Raw genomic sequence first — 19,951 nt, forward strand, 5'->3', positions numbered from 1 at the left:
TGGACTAGACGTAATTATCTATGCCTGTGGTTTTTCAGATTTTCATATAAATGTGTAATATCAGAATTACAGGAGAAATAGTAAGCTTTTAGCTTATCAGTCGTAAGTGTTATTACTAATTAACCATACCCATAATTGCATAATTATTAATACCTTTAAAATTACACTTATAACACTTAACTATTAATGCTTTTGTTTTAATTTGGTGTGAAATAATTATTTTCCAAGGCGTTTATATCTCTCTGTTGTGGTGTCCCCAACGCTATACAAGATATTTACAACCTAAGTATTTTATATGTATTAAACCAAACAAAAACCAAAATCAAAACCTAAATAAAGTTTCCTTAAATATATAGGTACCTACCTTATTTAATTTAAAATATACATTTATGAAATAATACTGATTTAAATTACCTTGCTTCTCATTTTGCGTTTAAACAAATACTAAATAAGTTGCGACATTCCAAATCGCAAATATTTTTCCTAAACTTGCTATGAATTCTTGCAAAATTCACGATTTTTTAACAATTATAATTAACTCACAAGTTAATGTTATATTAATGATTTGTAGCTGGTTCTAGGCATGGAATTTTATAGACATTACTTACCTATTTTAATCATTCAAGGAATTAATCATGTATGTACCCAATCGCCGGCCACAAGGCGTGACTTAGGTACGTTTGAACTCAAAACGTCCATGACGTCTTAAAAAGATGAAACTCACCAAATATTAATTTAAACACACGTCATACAAAAAAATGGCCGGTAACACTGAGCTATCGTATATTAATGACTGACGTTTCCATGAGACAGTAAATGGCCCAAAACCGGTTTTCTGTTGTTCGCCGGTGTTAAAGTTGTAATCGGTATAAAAGTCTGCGAGTTCTGTGTGTTGCATCACAAAGTATTCACCAGGGGTGTCGGCCAGTACTGTCATATACCAAATTAATGTGAGTACCAAACAAATATTAAATTCATTTATTTTCATACAAAGAGGTAATACTGCTTTTTGGGCATCTATTTATCTTGAGACAGCTTTGGGAATGTTTTCCATTTAAGATTTTCGTTCTTAATTTTCTTTTGGCAAAGTGCAACGGCAACATTTGCATTATTTTCAGTTTGTTTTGTTGCTATTTTTCTGTTTTTAATATTTTTTATGAATTATAATGATTTAGATATTCCAATTTTCGTCTAGGAGCGTTATTAAATAACACTTATTATTGACGCTGATTGTGAATGTGACGGGTAAATAAATCTAAATCATAAAAAATTAAAGGAATGAAAACAAGTGAATAAAAATCAGTGATTGGCTCTATTGTCATAAACAAAATGCCTAAACAAAGAGAGACAGTTAATGGGGGCACCACTGTCTTACCCATAAAATTGACACATTTTTGACGTAGAATACTTCAATATTACAAACAACAATGACAATAAATCCTCTTTATCCATTTTGTACTTTATTTCAGTAATTTATATATATTATATTATACATGTTAGTTTCTCTTTCTTATGTCGCAGACGAGAAATATCACGCGTGTTACAATACATTACTGTCGATGACTGATCACATATAAATCCATAGTCAGGTACGGCCCCGCAATCTAACGAAACGTACGATATTTCTCACAGAAAATGGTCCTTTGGTGTGTCCTATTATTTACGTCCTCGGTTTTTGGTCAATCGCTAATCGTCACACGTTTTTTCCAGCATGAGGAGCTTCATCGTAGTCTGTTTCTTCGCTCTCGCCGCGGTGGCTTACGCCCGTCCCGGCGATCTTTACACCGACAAGTTCGACAATGTCGACTTGGACGAGATCCTGTCCAACCGTCGCCTCCTCGTGCCATACCTCAACTGTGTTCTTGAGCAGGGCAAGTGCACCGCCGACGGCAAGGAACTGAAATGTATGTATAACTTGATAAGATAAAGTAAATTGGCTTTAAAGTGTACAGCCTCCACCGTGAAAATCGTGAAGAGGTCAAAAATATGTGAACACGACACGTATTTACGCGATTGATAGCTCGGTTGTATTCAGATGTTCATGAGCACAAATACAACTCCAATAATTATTTAGGATGGTGACTGTATACTGACAGTCATAATATACCTAAGTACCTATCTATACATCTGCGTCAAATATATATTTCTTTACATATATACACTATACTATAGGTACCGTCCTCTCTTACATAGTTTCATCAAGATCTTGGTTACATACAATTTTCTGTACAAAACTAAATTGTATTCGGGATGCGGATTATAAGAAAGTCATAATTTGATAGTATTTAAAATTTACGCTATAACTAATAAGTAGTAGTTTACCTACCTACATACAAAAGTGTTAATGTGTAAATATCTACATACTTACATAAATATGTTTATCCATTGTCTAGTACCCATAACGTAAGCTTTGCTTATTTTGGGACCAGGCAATTGCTGCCAGTTGTGTCATGATATTTATTGGACATTAATGTCTACGAATGCCACGAAGCTTTATTTATTTTATTATTTTTCTTTTACAGCCCACATCAGGGAGGCTTTGGAGAACAACTGTGCCAAGTGTACTGAGGCCCAGCGCAAAGGCACTCGTCGTGTGATCGGACATCTCATCAACAAGGAGGTAGATTACTGGAACCAACTGTGCGACAAGTACGATCCCGACCGCAAATACGTCGCAAAGTACGAAAAGGACCTGAAAACCGTCGCTTAAATGACTAAGAACTACGCGTCGATGGTCCTAAGCGAGTGAAAATCAGCAAGTAGCTATACATTGACTAGTGTACGTCGTTCTATTTGGTTGAAAGCTTTGTAGCCCCGCAATTACTCGCTGGTATTTTCTCGCTGAACGTAATCAACGATGCTATAATAAAGCAACGATGTGTTGCTAGAATTGTGATATTGCATACCTAGTGTGATTTTGGAATAAATTATTAAATTGTTAGTTTAACTTGTGTGTTTTATATCGTTTTATGAAGCTTACCCTAATGGTCATTATAGTGATATGAGGCGAAACATACCTACAGCCTATATGCGTAAAGATAAAAAAAAGAAAAATAAGCAAATGCAAGTGATAATGATAAATACTTAGTTATTTGTTTCCGAGCAGCTAAAAAGTACACTATTGACATCAAAATCGCTAGATGAAGTTGACATCATAAGCATCGCGGCGCTGTTTAGATTCCCTAAAATATCTGAACGTGATCGATGATGATTGTCAGTCGCGTAAGATCGTGTTCGGATGTTTTTGACCTCATACAGCCTCAATGTTGATGATGGTGACAGTACCATTGCATGAGAAAGAAAATGTACAGTTAAGCAGTAGCAGATATAAAAAGTACCTAAATAGTTATGGATAAATATTTTTAATGTGCCTGGCATGAGAGATGGCCTTGAAAAATATACAAAAATACAAATGTTGTTACAACATGTAACAAAAATTGGGAAAAGTTCAGTTTTTTGTGATTTTTAAAGATGATGTTTTAATAGTGTTGGCAGAGAGTCCCACGAATGAGTAAGCTTTTCATTTTTTTTAAATACAACTTTTCACCATCTGTCTAAGTCTTGACTAATTATACCAACTTTTTGCAATAGTACATTGTGCATTAAGGGGCGCAAGAAGGGGATTACTAACGAGAGTCTTTTAATGACCCGAGTTTGTAATCCCCTTACGGCCCGTGATACACACAATGATTTTCATCACAAAGCGAGGAAAAAAAAAGCAAAAAAAATTTTTTTTATCCAAACACTTCACACTTCAGCAAAAGCAAGACACTAAGAAAACAACTGAATAAAATATGGCTACCCGCCAATACAGGGGACTACCTGCTACAAAATTCGAAAATCAAAGTTCGTATCGTACCGTCTCTCTCACTCTCATATTAAATAATATTGACGTCAGGAAAACGATATGAGCTTCGATTTTCGAACTTCGTGGTAGCCCCCCTGATTGACACTTTTTTCGAGCCGTCAACCATAGATAATACTAAGAACCGTGTTTAGTTTAGAATTCGAATGGTCTTACGGCCAGATTATTATTTATTGCAAGACAATTTGATTTAAATTTAAAATATAAAAAAAACGAAGTTTCATGAAGCGCGGAAAATTTTTATGGTGTAAAATTAGGTTCCTTATAGCTAAGTTTTAAATATGTAAATAAAACGATGGCTGACTTGAAACCTCTTTAGTCTGAAATGACGTACCTACCTACTAGCTTTTTAAAACTAAAGTCATAACTCCCTTGGGGAGGAAAACTATACGTAAATCCATAATTCCCGCGGGAACTATTGAGACCATTGGCCTTTGGTTTGCAGGCATGGAATAATGTTATTGACGAGCAAGTGTGATGAAAAAAATATTTTCATGTGTATTTAAAAATTCAAGGATCGATTTCCTCACTGCGGTCTAATCTCATAGATAGCTCTGTTTTTTTTTAATGTAGACATCATAATTAAAGAGTGTATACATTTTTCTATTGCCTCAAATATCAAGTTTAAAATGTCTGCCACCTCTCCGCAGTTAGCACCTGAAAATTCAGACCTTGCGGCAGGCCAAGTGACAGCAATTTATTTCTCTCAGTTAATTGCATTCATCTCTTCTGGCAATCCATGGCACTTCATTCCATTCGAACAAATTAATACAATTTAAAAAATATTAACTATCATATGAAAAACATAAAAATGCGTCAAAATCAATAATACGAGTACCAAAATAAAAATACCAAAATCAAACAATGCATATGGTAAACGGATAAGGACCACTTATCTACCTCTTGTGCTGAACAGCCTTCCCAGGCGTGTCCTAAATAATGTAGGTAGAGAAACCAAATTAAGAGGGCACTAAATATTGTCATAAAATAAGTAAATACACATATAAACAAATGACATATATCTGTTATAAACGATAAATGTTTAAAATAATATAGTCAAACAAAGCTATATTTGCTTTATCTTATGCACATCAGTGCATAAAATAAAGTAAATAATAAAGTAGTATTATAAGGGTGACACTCTTTCCCGGCCCGGATAACACCGACATGGATATACCGGCCCTGTTTTTTGTGTACACGCCCATAGAAACTGACAGGAGCTTCTATGGGCGTGTACCACGAAAAACAGGGTCGGTATTTCCATCCCGGTATTATCCGGGCCGGGAAAGAGTGTCACCCGTATTATACTCTGATCCCCTATTTATAATAGGGGCTCCCCCTCTGAACTCCTGAGTTACAATAATCTTAAATAATAAAGATTTCGCTAAAAGAAATATTTAAAAACGAGACAATTCCCATGCATGTGAAAAGTAAACTGTACAACTCGTGTATACTTACATGCCTCACTTATGGGTGTCAAACTTGGCCTTGTACAAGCAAAATCAGTCAGAAACTAATAACCTGCCAACGCAGTATGGAACGTAGTATGCTAAGTATAAGGCTAAGTGACAGGTGTAAGTCATCAACAATAAGGAAAAGGACAAAAGTTAGCGATGTACTACTAAAAATAAAACGTCTCAAGTGGTCATGGACTGGACACATTATCAGAACAAATAGAGAAAAATGGACGAAGGACGTAATGGAATGGTATCCTAGGAATGGAAAAAGACGAAAAGGAAGGCCAATAAAAAGATGGGAAGATGACTTACCAAAAGGATGGAGAAGATTAGCCCATGACAGGGAAGAGTGGAAGAAACTAGGGGAGGCCTATGCCCAAGGACAACCTGACCAATAAAATGGTTGCCGAATACATATTTACATAAAATTAAAGTGGGGAGTAGAGTACTGGATAGATGATGAAAAATTTGTCTAGACTTTGCCCCCCTGACTAACTACCTATCTAACTATTACTACTACTAGTTATTTTTAAATTTTTTGTACATTAGTTTATAAGCTTAATTTATACCTACTACTTTTTTTTTGGTCAGAGAATAAAGGCTTTATTATTATTATTATTATTATTATCCGGGCCGGGAAAGAGTGTCACCCGTATTATACTCTGATCCCCTATTTATAATAGGGGCTCCCCCTCTGAACTCCTGAGTTACAATAATCTTAAATAATAAAGATTTCTAAGTAAGTATATGGTGTTCACACATTCATTTTCTTTGTAATAAACAGTTTTTTTTTATTATTGGGCCAAGTTTAGACGCAGAATATCATATCATATGCGGCAATATGTACGATGCTGCTCCCGGTTTTAAAATATGGCGAACTTATCTCTTCCCGTAGGTGTCGCAAAACACCTAACAACAAAGTGAGAGTGGACAGCAGCGCTCTTTATTACCAATTGGTAAGGTAAGTTATAAGTAAGTAAGGTAAGGGTTCACCTCAAGAAAGACTTCGAAGAAAAGTATCGATTTAGAAGAAGATGCGGCAAACATTCAATAATTCTTAAGTTTTGGTTTTGGGTTAGGTTTTTGTGAATTATTCGGCAACTTGTATAACCGACAATCAAGGCAATATCTAAAACAAAATAGTTATTTGTGATACGAGTTTGGTAAGTAAGGTTTTACAAATGAGTTGACGAGTGATAAACCTGAGCCGCAAGGCGAGGGTTTTCATCGTCACGAGTTTGTAAAACCTTGCCAACCGTGTATCATACGACGTTTTTCAATACATTTGTGAGAAAATAGGCAATTAATAACAATAATAATAATTTTGTATTTGTGTGGCATGTTTTATGTTTATTTTAATGTTAACTTTTAAATAAATCTTTCAAGCTTTAAAAGAAAAGAAAAAAATAATAATAACACAAAATTGAAAAATAAAAACAAAACAATGCAAAGTTTACCAAAAATGGCGCGTCCGTAATGCGCATGCGTAAGTTCTGTATTTAATTAGATTAACTAAAATTATCAGGCAAAGGTTCGACGCGTTCAGCCACTGCGATTTTTTCGAATAAATAAAAGGTGGAAATTATTAAAATCTGAGGTAATTAAGTTACAGTTTATAATAATTACAATAAATTTTGCAAATTCATTACTTAGTTTTGTATATTTATACATTTTTCTACGTATAAGTCGAAATTTTTAATTTTTGTCATTTAAAACTGCTTGTAAACTTTTAAAATGGAGAATTAAAAAAAACTTAAATATCGCACTAGTACGGTAAAATGAACTTACGAGCCATGTACATCATTTGAAAGTGCATTTTTCGAGCAAATGTATTGAAAATAACTATATATCACTTTAGAAGTTATTTTAAAAAACCTGATTTCAAAAATCGATACCTAGGCCTGCTTCTGGCTCATTGAATAAGCTGCGAGCAAAGGGTAAAATTTATTTATTTATTTTTATGTAAGTATTTGGGCACAAACGGTACAATAATACTTACATTATAAACAATGACATATCTAACATTGACCAACAAAGTTGCCACATGCCAAAGTTGCCAGTATGCAAATTAGAAACAATCATCAGCAGACTCGACTATTAATAAATATCAGGTAAAGTAGTGACGTCGGTGGCTGACGGTAGCAGATTGTGACGACGCCTTAGACTTTAGACGCTGATTCATTATTTACTTGTTATGGCGAGATAAAATTCGAGGAAAGCATTATAGGATGTTTTTAAGATTGGTTGAAGGTTTATTGGTTTTCGAAGTTAGAGTTTTAAGTGGTTGATAAATATACCTATTAGCAAGCATTTTTATGACGCACAGACGCATTGACCAGAATATTTAATTTTAAAAAGTAAGGACCCCACTGTGTAGGTAGATTATATGTATAAAAAAATACAACCTAATTGATAACCTCCTCCTTGTTTTGAAGTCGGTTAAAAATAGGTACCTATTAGTTAAATAAAAAATCATGTTAGAAGTATTTTTTAAAACGGTTAAACTATTCTTTTTAATATAAAAGGCATGAAAAAGTTTTTTATTCATATAAACGTAATTTCAGACGCCTTGATGGCCAGTAACAATTTTAGGTTTATAAATGTAAAAAGTTTTTATGTCACAAGTGAGAAAAAGAAAGAAACATTTATTTGTGACTTAATAAAAATTATAACAAAAATCAATGATAAATAAACAAGTTACTGTAATAAATGTAATAGGAAACACTTATAAATAAAGTAGAGCCCTCGTGCTAAGTCAAAAAGTATAGACTATTGAAAATACATTTCGATGTGGTTAAAGCTTAAAATGAAACCGCGTATCATGATCGGTATCACTTACTTCATTAAAACTATATTTTATGCGGTAAACCTCAGTAATCGAACTATTGCGCTTAATTATTATACGCCTCCGATGTAGTTCTTTAAATCCACCGCAAATCGCCCACGTAACTAAAAACAAATTGATGACATCGCATCTATCAATTACTGTGCCGCAAATTCTCACAAGAAACCCGTTTCACAGTTATAGGGAACATCAGTATTCTATTAAGTATAAAAGAAAGAATTAACTGACTTGAGGCATATCACACTGACCACTGGTCGAGTACAGAACGAGCTCCAGAGAAAAAATAAAACCATAGATCAAAAACATTGTTTTTAAAATGAGGGCTGCATTTTTGATCAGTTTTGTGGCTTTGGCAGTGATAGTTTCGGCCCGACCAGGCGATAAATATACGGACAAGTTTGATAGCGTGGATTTGAACGAGATTCTGAAAAACCGTAGGCTGCTAGTACCGTACGTCAAGTGCCTCCTAGGCCAAGGGAAGTGCACGCCGGACGGCAAAGAATTGAAATGTGAGTACCTACATCTAAATGTCTTTTTCTCATGTTGTCATGTAGTAGTAATAGTTTTTAGAGTCGGGGTAAGAAAAGTATCGTCACTTTTGGACCTTAAAGTAATTGAAATAGAGTTGAAAAGTGACGAACCTTTACTTACTCCGTTATACATTAGGGTTAGTGTTTAAGTATTTGTTCATCGAAGAGTTTACTAATTTATTTTCTAATAGGTGTTTGGGTGAGAACAAAATTGACAATGGCATAAAGATTGACTTTCAGTTTAGTGTAGTTTAGCTAGCATATTTGTACCTATTAGTATTTTATGTGACTTACTGGCTAACAGATAATGTACGGACAGTCCAAACCACAGGAGCTAGAGACTTGAAATTTGGTAGTCATATTATTTGGGAATCATAGAGTCAATATTGAGGTGTAGCCAATTTTTTATTCTTTCACGGAATCGAAGTTGCAAAAGTGTGGGATAAAGATAATAATTTTGATAATGTTCAATATTGCATGAATTCTAAGGCAAAGAAAATGTCTGTGCTTTTGTTAAACGTCAGCTATCTGTACGAGTAACATCAGATCTGGTTTTATAAGAAACCCGTTGTAATTGTGTAAATCTTTTAAAAGTTCAGTTCGTCTGCCTGTCACGTGCGGGAAGGCTGGTCACGTTTAAATAGTTTGCTTTTAATGGCGAGATGTTTGCTAGATCTCAAGTGTGAACGTAAAGGACTTGGACAATGTTTGTTGAATAATCAAGCAGGCTTTGAACATAATGGCTGTTAATATCCAACTAGTTAAATCTATTTGAATTTATAAAGAACTAAGGGCTTCGCCCGCGTTGAATTCGGTTATAGCGCGCTTTTCCCTCGGAATCGTGTATTTTGCCGGGATAAAAAGGAGCCTATATCACTCTCTGGCTCATAAACTATCTCTATCCCAAAAATCACGACGAGCTGCTTCTGACAGTTTCTAAATACACTCATCAAAAGTGTCTAGAGGGTAATTTTTAACCCTGGAAAGTTTTGAACATTTCAATATGTAGGTATTACTACCGAGTCAAAACATCAAATTTGTCGAGGGATAATGATTACCCAAACTTTTCTGAAATGAATGGATGGATGGATATAGGATAATAGATTACAAAATAAAGATTCTTACCTACGTCTACCAGGTATTACATGTTATCAATATCCGTAGAATTGACAGCCAGATAGCCGAGTGGTCAGAGAACCAAATCTTGAGGGCCCGGGTTCGACCCTGGTTGGGGCGGATATCACGTATGAAAAATTCGAATATTTGTTCTCGACTCTTGAGTACTGTGTGACTCATTTTCTTTTTTTAAATTTTAGGCTTAATTTAGCGAACGTTTTGCTAATAAAAAGACAAATCTTATACCTTAAATCGAGCAATTCCTGTATATTAGATATTTATTTATATCAGGGACCTAGGGAGCGGCTCCCACGATTTGGACGAAATTTGCTAAGTGGTTGTTTTCGAAGGTGAACAATCGATAGCTTACTCTTATGTATCTCTAAAAAAACTTGTGTTTTCGAGTTTAACCTGAACGGAGCTCGGTCGCCCAGGTACTGATATTAAAAGAAGTAACAAATAAAAATATTTTTCTTCAGCTCACATCAAAGAAGCCCTCGAAAACTATTGTGCGAAATGCACGGATACCCAGCGCAGTGCCACACGCCGCGTCATTGGCCACCTCATCAACAAGGAAGGAGCTTACTGGGAACAACTCGTGGACAAGTACGACCCCCAGCGGAAATACGTGACCAAGTACGAGAACGAACTGAGAACCATTAGCGCGTAGATTTAGGTTAAGATTTCAAGACTGATGTGCTTTTAAAATAAACAATTTAAATAAATATGAGGTGAATTATTTCATTTTTATATCAGACACTAGCCGTTGCCGTCGACTCCGTCCATGTAGAATTCCTTTATCGCTATCCCACGGGAGTTTTGCAATTTTCCATATAACACAAATAAACAAACAAACAGTGAGATAGTGGGATGGGATGTTTACCGTACAGTCACCAGCAACGCGTGAGCAAAAGCGTGCATAAATCTGATATGACTCTATTTCTAGGGCCAGAAGGATGTGACAGATATTTTTGCACGCTCCGCTGTAGCAGATATTAACGCTGGTTGACCGTACATAACGAACTCTATTTCATTTATCGTTAGAGTTGAATAGAGTTTCGCATGTCCGTACACCCGCGGCTTGACTTAAAGTCTGTTAGCGCGAGAAAGTTGAAATTTTGCATAAGTTGATATATATAACCACGCCAACAAGATGGTAAAACAAAATTAAAAAATATTTAAGGGTACCTCCCCAAGGGTAAAATAGGCATGTTTTTTTATCGTTGGAGGATTACTGGCAGTAGTTCCTTTACTTCCTTTCTTTTCATACTAATAATTCTCCTTTTTGTACTGCCAAAGGAACTACTGCGAATAATCCTCGTTGGATTGATCTTCCAAAACATTATAAGCGCCACGACCATTTTTCGTTTTCAAGATCCGTTCGCTAAATATAAAGTGCTAATTTTTGTTAGAAAGAAAGAAAGATGTTACATTTTACCATTGTACTATTACTTATTCTGTGACCAAACCTAATTATAAGCATCGTAATGGCTGCTCCCATTATAGTTGCAAAGTTGCGTTTTGATCTGTAGTGCTGCTTGTAAATTAGAACGAAACTACGTTTGTATGGGGACGCGAGCGTACTGGGGACTCTTAACATTGAATATTTGCCGCATACGGAATCCTACACTGCGTGTTGGTTGATATACGCACACGTGGGTGCTTTTTTATTCTTCTATGGGAGCAAACGATACGATAAGCATAAGATAGTATGTTGAGAATAAAATAAAACAGTATTATTTAAACTTCATTTCATTTATTATCTTTTTATTATTCAGGGTAAGTTAGATTAGGTTAGTTGGATACTTATTCAGGTACAAAATACCGTTTACATCATCAATTGACTTCCTACCTGGGTAGGTTGCCTACCATAGAAATAAATCTTGAAATATTGAAAGCTAAATCTTGAAAGCTTTTAAGCTTTCTTTGTTAGCAACACTTGCGATTTTACTTCAAGAATATTTTGGAGCCATAGGTGTATGCTGCATAATATTTACAGTGCTAGTTTATGCCCCTTTCTTTTACAAGCTTTTATCTTTTTGATCCAAATATAGGAAATGTGTGCAGTGCATGTATAAGTATCGAATGCTAATCAATACAAATGTTAACAAAATGTACCTATGTATGAGATATGTAGGTACATTCAACATAAATAAAGCGGTTTTTTTTTAACTTAAGCATTGTAAAGTTACTGTATCGTGAATGAGAATCGATGCCCTAACGTCAGAGCAAATAAAAAGTGAAGAAAAATTTGCGAACGACAAAGGTTTAAGACAACGGGTTTAAGTTATACTTCGCCTTATGCATAGGTACCTACTATTGCACGCACTAAAGAGCAACCAAACTTCAACAAGCAAATTTGCCGTTCGCAGTACCAGCAGATTGCTGATTTGGAACCATTTCGTGACATGCGTTTTTATTTTATTTTATGTTATCACGCATATCTATTCTTTCCTTCAAACAGCAAGCAAGCTATGCACACGCGTATAATACAAGGTGTTGTTTAAACCGGCTTCTGCCGTTCGCAGCACTTCGTCCTCGCTTGATGTTCTCAGAATTAATCATCTCGCGCAAGGAAGGCCTCATACGTGGGCTTGTACTTGTCTCCCGGGTCATATTTGGCCTTCATTTGCTCCCAGTACTCCTGCTCGTGTTCCTTTAAGTGCTTCACCACTTTCCTGGCGCTCTTCCTCTGCCACTCGGTACATTTTTCACAGCCCGTTGTCATAGCGTCATTAACGTGACCTAGAAAATGACGTAAGATTTAGTCGCAAAACAATAATAAATAAATACCACGGGACACTTGGTACTTGACACTTGATACTAATTTGACCTAGTACTAAAGTAAACAAAGCTTGTGTTATGGTATAGTCGGGGTAAGAAAAGGTTCGTCACTTTTCAACTCTATTTCAATTACGTTAAGGTCCAAAAGTAACGAACCTTTTCTTACCCCGACATACTTGGCAACGGCATACGAGTACATACACCCAAAACTTGAGAACGAACATACATTTGTATTTTTCATACAAATAGATATCTGCCCCGACCGGGGAACGCACCCAGGATGCCAAGCTGGGCTATTTAGCACTGGCGTGGCGTCAGATATTTCCGTGCTAAAGCCGAAGCAAAAATCGTTTACATCTTTCATAAATTCTGTATTCTTGTTGTTCTATTTTGTAAATAATAGGCAAGCCGGTGGGAATAGAGTTCTATGGCCGCTTCGCCACTGCTATCTAGTCGACCAACAATAGCGAAATATGCAGTGTCTGCCTGCGTCTGTCAAAGTGGAATCTTCGTTCGCAGAGCAGAGCCAATCGACGTACTTTTCGTACCTCCTACATAATGCTTTTTTTTTAAACGGCTTCATCTGATTCCGCGTTTAATGTGGGGAGAGCCAAAAAAATAGGGTAAGTAAAGATAAATAAATTTAAATGAAACCTCTTTACAATATCAGGAAACATTTTGAAAAATTACCACCTTGGGTATTATGGTAGACTGTTCGCACTGCGACTTTCAATAAGCGACTTCGAAAGAAAATGGGAATAGGTAGCGTTATTTTCATAAAAAACTTGACAATTTAAACGTCGGAAAGATAAACAAGATATTCTTGGCTTTCTGATAATGAAGCTAAAAACGCCTGAGAATGCAGAAGAATAACTTTAGGATAGTAACGGAGTACGGGGTCCCCCGTATCGCAAGCATCTGCGAAACTAAACCAGTTTTTAAACTGGTTAATATTTTTGCTATTTAACTTGATGTAGTTTTGCAAAAAGTGGTTTTAAATGTTCTGGGTAGTAGGACAGGATACGGACGATTTATTGTTTGTTCTAAAAAGGATGTAAAAAGGTGAGATATAATACCTTAAGAGGCAATATTGAACACCTGCCTCAGATCAAGCCGAGCAGCTATTATTATTGACAATATATGGCAACGACAAAATATATTTAGGTACAACACATTTTTATGTATGTATGCATGTATCGCACTTAAACTAGAGCCTGAAATTATGTTTAATTAGAATTTAACTTGTCATAAATATTTATTCTAGGTACTTACTTTTAAGTGCCTTTCCTTCCGGCGTGCAGCGTCCCTGGCCAAGCATACACTTGACATATGGAACCAGTAATCTCTTGTTCGCCAGTATCTCATCAATGTTTACGCTGTCATATCTGTCAGTGTATTGCTCCCCAAGAGACAAACATAAAAGGCCGAAACCGAAGAACACTAAGAACCAATTCATCTTTCTATTAGTAGCGATGAATACTGAAGATTTAATAAGAACCTATTGGCTTTTATTTCAGTTCGCAGTGATTTAATTACGCGGTTGCAGCTTTGTAATTGCTTCAATTATGATTCTGATTGTTCTGGTTGAGTTGTTTCTTAATGTAAACAGTGTCTATTGTTTTCTTTAATGATTATAATGTTGCTTTTTTATTGTTCCGGAACTACTGTCAAACTACGTCAACTGGATCTTGTTCATGCAAGAAACTTCTGGGATCGATAATGGTCTTGACCGTGTCCGCTTTTCTATTTGACCCTGGGGGGCTACTACGAAATTGGAAGTTCGTATCGTACCGTCCCTCTCGCTCTCGTATTAAATAATGTATAAGCGTCAGCGGGCAGACAAGATACGAAGTTAAAATTTTGCACTTCGTAGTGTAGGATAGGATCTGTTTCAAAAGGATGCAGTCACAGAATTGATAAGTTATATCGGTGCCAGACAAAGTCGTCATGACTTAACATTTCAGTAGGAATTTAAACCATGACACTTACTAATTAATTTCTGATAATAGAAATGATATGATAACTTAGCACAACGATTCCCCTAAATTTCTAAATTAAGAACCTAATGTACAAATCAAAGAAATAATAATAATAATAATAGGTCGAATTGCTATATTTCTGCTTTTGAAAATAACCAATGAATATCTGAAGGCCTATCCAAACTAATAAACCATTAAGGAATTCCAAAAACAACAAAGAAAAGTAATTTAATTGACAAATATTTTTATTGAAACGTAATAAAACATCAATAATAAATAATGGCTACGAAAACCTTTAAATAATGCGTTTTTAAATAAACAACTCGCGACGTTCAAAAGGAGTACATGTATCAAATGACTTTTAAAGTTTGATGGTAATGATCCAAAAAATACCAATGATTATAATATTGTAAGTATTTTTTTATCAGAAATAGACTTCACAGGAGCCATATAAAATAAACCTAACCTAATCAATCTGCTTAAGTAATACACGATCAAAAACTTCATCAAATTGAGACTATTATCGAAAATATATTATGTTAAATGACCATTATATATTTTGTCCAGTATTCTTTGTGAACTTTATGTATTTTGACACGTTCCTAAAAGAGGAACCATAGAAAACCGTACAAAACTCTGATTGGCCGAAATATAGCGGTTTCGTGCCGCGTTACTCAGGTATTTGGATGCCATTGGCTCTCGCGCGCTCCTCGTAGATCTTCTTGTATTTGCCTTCGGGGTCGAAACGAGCAGTCAGTTCGTGCCAGGTGGGTAGTTCGTTCTTGATGAGGTGCTCGATGACCTTCGTAGCCCCCTTCTTTTGAGCCTCGGTGCATTTCTCGCAACCAGTTTGGAGAGCGTCTTCGAGGTGATCTGGAAATTATTTTCACGGGTCAATGGATAAATGTTATTTATTCCTTGAAATAATATTTTAACAATGCATTTTGTAATGAATAATCGTCAATTAATTTAAATAAAATAACTACGACACTGATAAACTTATGGTGTTGCAGATTTTTATGGGCGGTGGTGATCTCTTACCATCAGGAGACCCACTTGCTCGTTTGCCACCCAGTCGAATAAAAAAAAAACGAGTATTAGATGTCAATGGTGAATTTATTTCATGAAACTATACCCGAGGCTTCGCATGCATTAGCGAGTAATCACTAAACTAAGTCTGGCAGTTAAATAGAAATAGGACTTAACGTCGTTATTCTCACAGGTAGAGACCGTATTATATGCAACATAAAAAGCTTCAGATATGCATGCGAATATGCGTGATAAATTCTAAGAATATGCATGAAAACTGTTAAAATATGCAACATTAAATCAAGAAAGGAATTGAATACTTAGACTGATTAAGCTTGTTAGATCGACTAGTTGTTGATGATACACTTATTAGCATAAAATCCGCGTATAATTGTGATAATTTATAAAAATAAATCTGTCGGTATGGCAAACATAGCAAAACTTTAGCAGAATTGATTTCTTCATTTTTACTAAGGCTAAATATCGACACTGACAAATAAATATTTACATTTTTAACAACGAGCTGCTGATCCTAATGTACAGTACTAAAACTGTGCCTTCAATTACTCAAAATAATTTTAAAAGTGGAAAAATACCGTTGCACGACCACTAAGTTAACTGGGCAGGTATTTGAATTTGATGCACTTCAGCATTTATTGCTTCTGGCTAATACCCAGAAATATTGCAATTATAGTCGGTCGAAATACCTACGCGTCATCACAGGATTTTAGCTAAAATATGCAATAACCGATGATAACCGGCTAAATATGCAAATGCATATGCAAATATGTTTTTATAACGGTCCAGGGGTTTCCGACGGTGCTGGCTGAAAATCAGCGCTGGGGTGTTTTTAACGCTTCAGCGTTATGCTGACGGCGTCCGATTCACAACCGTAATGACACATACCTTTGTGTTGTTTATTTGTACCTAATAATACTGTTGTGTTTTGTGTTGTGAGTAATGTATTTTCTTTCTTTCTTTCTTTCTAATATGCAATTGAATATAATCCGCTCTCTACTCTAGGGATTCTCGAAAATTACATCATCATCATCAATTTACGTTCAATTTCATGTCTTTACGAAGTGGTTAAGATTTTATGCCTTCGGGACTAAGTATCAGGATAAAAATTAGCCCATATGTTAGGTGTTCCAAAGATTCTATTTTACCAAAAAAAAAAACATCATGAAAGTGTAAAACATATGTGCACTTTCATCCAAACTTTTGCATTAGTAGGATTATGCATCATATTGTTTGTTAAGCTTCTGTTAAATAACTTAATTTTAGTTTGTCTTTGTTCCGCCACATTTTGCCCCACATATTAAAATTTGCCCTCACCATACATAAAAAAAAAACTCTGCTAGTTTTAGATATTCGACAATTGTTTGTAAGTTATTAAAAATGCTGCTGGTATATGTCTGCTGATTTATTTATGAGTATTAATGAAAAAACTAGGTATGAAGCAATAGCAACGAGTCTCGAGCCGAAGACGGATGAGGTCAAGGTGAGTGACCTGTGCTGTTGACAGTCAAAAACAATGCATAATTTATAGATTTATTGTCACCTTTTCCACGCTTTTTGTCTTATATTTAGTACGAATGTCGTTTGAATCTGAAAGTAACTCTATACAAAATTGTTTTTATTGATAGAATAGTATAAAAGGTAGATTAGGTACAATAAAAATAAATTTAAATAAAATTAAATAAGCTGAATAAATCTAAAAATGGACCCTGCGGCATGGTACCAAAGATGCTGGCAGCATTTCCCCGCTGGATCGTAAGGCTGATGCGTTAAGCGAGGAAACTGCCAGCTCTTCGGTCTCCTGTCGTATCTCTGAGTCTCTTTGATAGATCTTATATTATTATTATTATTATCTTATATTATTATTACGTGGTGACGTGGCTTTGACTTATTATGTACAACCGTGGTGATATGGTTAGTTACTTATGGCCTCTCAACCAGAAAAATGTGGGTCTATATCCAGGCTCGCACCTCAGAGTTTTTCGAATTTTATAATTTATAGTAGTCACAAAGTAGGCACACTAAACTTTTGGGCGACAATTGCCAAAGAGAATATAATAATACTTCTTATAGCCAGAAAAGAAAGTCACAATCTTGAACAACTGATCGTGCCGGAGCGTGATGGCAAACTCAACTACGCGTAGCGCTAGGTACACGTTTTCAAACAGGCATAGAAGGACACCGTCAGAGAGAAGCTGTTTTCACGAGGGCTTTACGGCCTCAGCAATGAGGAGTACGAAGTACGACGCAACGAGGACGTATATATAGATAAGTTTCTGACGGTTCATAAACAGACGAAGATATTAAAGAGTTTTTTACCTTTTAGCTCCTTGCCTTCAGGAGTACACTTGCCCTTATCGAGTATGCAGTTGACATAAGCCTGGAGCAGCCGCTTGTTCTCAAGGATTTCGTCCAAGTCTATCTTGTCATATTTGTCCGTGTATTTTTCTTCGGCCAGCGCAAACACCGCACAGCACAAAACTAGGTAATATTTGAGCATCTGAAAGTTTTGAAGCAAAAATTTTGGAGTTTTGGAAGGATAAATAGAACTTGCAACTAGGAGTTAAGGTCTACTGAAGACGGAGCCGAAACTGCATAGCGTTTTTAAAGTACCCAAAACACACAACACCAAGTAACACTCAAAAATAATCTATTTGAATTAAAAACATGAAACTTATATTAAGAAACAATTTTTCTTGTTCTTGGTCTCAGGTCAGCTGAAGAGTGGTATTGAGTCTATAGCTCTCTAAATGCAAAATTATAGCTCTCTTTTAATCAAGGTTGGATGGACACGTTTTTTATATTTTGTACTCCATTTTAGTTTACATCTTCGCTTCCCTTTTACCATCAGAGGTGTGGTTCAGTGATTACGGTGAAACACATCCATCTTATGCACGAAATAATAAAATAATGGTTTCAAAATCTAGAAAACACGCTTTTGATTGTAAACCAAAAGTCTGACTGACACCATCATCAGCCCCTGATCCATTGTTGGTTTAAATACACCGTTAGTTGTTTTGTCTTGGAGTTCCAGCATCTAGCTTGCGACTCCATCGTCAAAAATCAGCTAGATATTAAATATCATATTGTAGATATTATCAACTACTTATAATTGCCAAGTTTTGCGGTAAATACTTAAATACTTTGTTGAAAATCAAGTTCACAGAAGCTTAATAAGAGCGTACTAAAAATACAAGTTTTAATTACTTCTAATAATGCCGTCGATTTGGAATTTGGTATGTGTATGCATTTGGTATATATCCGATGACAAAGCAATAACAAAGTATTGTCAGCAAAAAGGGTGTTTTAAAAATGTTTTTCCTTTTTAAGTTATTAAACAAAATATCTAAGACCTACCATTGTGCAAAGTAAACAGAATCCAGGTGACGTATGGCCGTCGGTTGCACTAACTAGTGTTTATATAGCTGCTCCGCCCGCGGTTAAAACATCTAATTTGTCCCCAAGTACGTTGTACTGTGATTGATGTATTGAAACGTCGTTAGTGCGTACACAGGATGTTTTGAAATAATATGAAACTAGTCGAAAATCTGTTGATGGTAGCGCAACAATGTTGCAATGTTGTTGTTATATTTGCCAAAAATCAACGTAATCTGACGTATACAGGAATCAGTTCTTTTCAAGCTTTTATGCATGTATATTTTGGTAAAATGTTGCAAGTCAAAATCGGCAGGTGCATTGGTCGAATTGACTTAAAATAAGGGTAAGTAGATAGTATAGGTTGGATGACAGTGCAAGAGAACAAAAAGTGTAGTCAGCCAACAAAGCTTTGATGATGGCAGAAAGATAAAGTGGAAGACGGAGTTTAGGTAATAACTATAGACAGCTTCTACAGTTAAGGAAACACGACACCAGGGTGTAAACTTTTCATAATCAATTTAAGGATTATTTCTTTGGTAGACGTTTAGAACGTCGAAATAACATTTAGCGCATAAAATTTCTACCCTGGTGTGTGATTCAGTTTTTTCCACTGTACATGGGTACTTGTAATATAATATTTGGTAAACTTAAATTATTTCCCTTAACTAAAGACGGTTTTCTGAAGTTAATTGTAAGTACATATCGTCAATACTTTGAAAAAAAAATCTCATCTCAAATCAATTCCATCAACAAAATGTCTCTTAAAATAATGTTCATGAAGTTCAGTTACAAAAATTATCGAAATATAGAGGTAAGTATAGGTACAAGCTTTTTAAAAAGTAGTGACGATATGTAAATAATCCTTACTAATATTATAAATACGAAAGTGTGTGTGTTTATTATGTTTGTCCGTCTTTCACGTCGAAACGGAGCGCGATCGTCGTGATTTT

General features: G+C 35.4%; 4 protein-coding genes across 4 annotated transcripts; 2 read left to right on the forward strand and 2 right to left on the reverse strand.

Annotated features, from left to right (window-relative positions):
* The first annotated feature begins 838 nt into the window (after positions 1 to 838).
* Positions 839 to 2,947, forward strand: LOC141435162 (allergen Tha p 1-like). Its single transcript, XM_074097760.1, has 3 exons — positions 839 to 950; positions 1,711 to 1,904; positions 2,523 to 2,947. Exons 2-3 carry the CDS (start codon positions 1,712 to 1,714, stop codon positions 2,708 to 2,710), a joined length of 381 nt encoding a protein of 126 aa, XP_073953861.1. The 5' UTR covers positions 839 to 950; position 1,711; the 3' UTR covers positions 2,711 to 2,947.
* Positions 2,948 to 8,395: 5,448 nt separating this feature from the next.
* Positions 8,396 to 10,543, forward strand: LOC141435161 (allergen Tha p 1-like). The gene is made up of 2 exons (XM_074097759.1): positions 8,396 to 8,676; positions 10,293 to 10,543. The coding sequence occupies exons 1-2, from the start codon at positions 8,484 to 8,486 to the stop codon at positions 10,481 to 10,483; spliced, it is 384 nt and encodes a 127-aa protein (XP_073953860.1). The 5' UTR covers positions 8,396 to 8,483; the 3' UTR covers positions 10,484 to 10,543.
* Positions 10,544 to 11,549: 1,006 nt separating this feature from the next.
* LOC141435164 (ejaculatory bulb-specific protein 3-like) lies at positions 11,550 to 14,717 on the reverse strand. The gene is made up of 2 exons (XM_074097764.1): positions 13,870 to 14,717; positions 11,550 to 12,558 (listed from the first exon to the last, which is right to left on the reverse strand). Exons 1-2 carry the CDS (start codon positions 14,051 to 14,053, stop codon positions 12,371 to 12,373), a joined length of 372 nt encoding a protein of 123 aa, XP_073953865.1. The 5' UTR covers positions 14,054 to 14,717; the 3' UTR covers positions 11,550 to 12,370.
* Positions 14,718 to 14,803: 86 nt separating this feature from the next.
* LOC141435159 (allergen Tha p 1-like) lies at positions 14,804 to 19,088 on the reverse strand. Its single transcript, XM_074097757.1, has 3 exons — positions 18,981 to 19,088; positions 17,943 to 18,123; positions 14,804 to 15,449 (listed from the first exon to the last, which is right to left on the reverse strand). The coding sequence occupies exons 1-3, from the start codon at positions 18,981 to 18,983 to the stop codon at positions 15,247 to 15,249; spliced, it is 387 nt and encodes a 128-aa protein (XP_073953858.1). The 5' UTR covers positions 18,984 to 19,088; the 3' UTR covers positions 14,804 to 15,246.
* Between the last annotated feature and the right edge of the window lie 863 nt (positions 19,089 to 19,951).

The sequence above is a fragment of the Choristoneura fumiferana genome, chromosome 14, assembly GCF_025370935.1.
Source record: "Choristoneura fumiferana chromosome 14, NRCan_CFum_1, whole genome shotgun sequence".
In the NCBI taxonomy this organism is placed as follows: domain Eukaryota; kingdom Metazoa; phylum Arthropoda; class Insecta; order Lepidoptera; family Tortricidae; genus Choristoneura; species Choristoneura fumiferana.

What these genes read in the sequence shown, in the direction of transcription:
- LOC141435164 (XM_074097764.1), bottom strand. Translation starts at nt 14,053, where the DNA reads ATGAATTGGTTCTTAGTGTTCTTCGGTTTCGGCCTTTTATGTTTGTCT. An exon ending in GGAAGGAAAGGCACTTAAAA is followed by an intron (nt 12,559 to 13,869) that starts GTAAGTACCTAG and finishes GTCATTTTCTAG; the next exon opens with GTCACGTTAATGACGCTATG.
- LOC141435161 (XM_074097759.1), top strand. Translation starts at nt 8,484, where the DNA reads ATGAGGGCTGCATTTTTGATCAGTTTTGTGGCTTTGGCAGTGATAGTT. An exon ending in GGACGGCAAAGAATTGAAAT is followed by an intron (nt 8,677 to 10,292) that starts GTGAGTACCTAC and finishes ATTTTTCTTCAG; the next exon opens with CTCACATCAAAGAAGCCCTC.
- LOC141435162 (XM_074097760.1), top strand. Translation starts at nt 1,712, where the DNA reads ATGAGGAGCTTCATCGTAGTCTGTTTCTTCGCTCTCGCCGCGGTGGCT. An exon ending in CGACGGCAAGGAACTGAAAT is followed by an intron (nt 1,905 to 2,522) that starts GTATGTATAACT and finishes TTTCTTTTACAG; the next exon opens with CCCACATCAGGGAGGCTTTG.
- LOC141435159 (XM_074097757.1), bottom strand. An exon ending in TGAAGGCAAGGAGCTAAAAG is followed by an intron (nt 15,450 to 17,942) that starts GTAAAAAACTCT and finishes AATAATTTCCAG; the next exon opens with ATCACCTCGAAGACGCTCTC.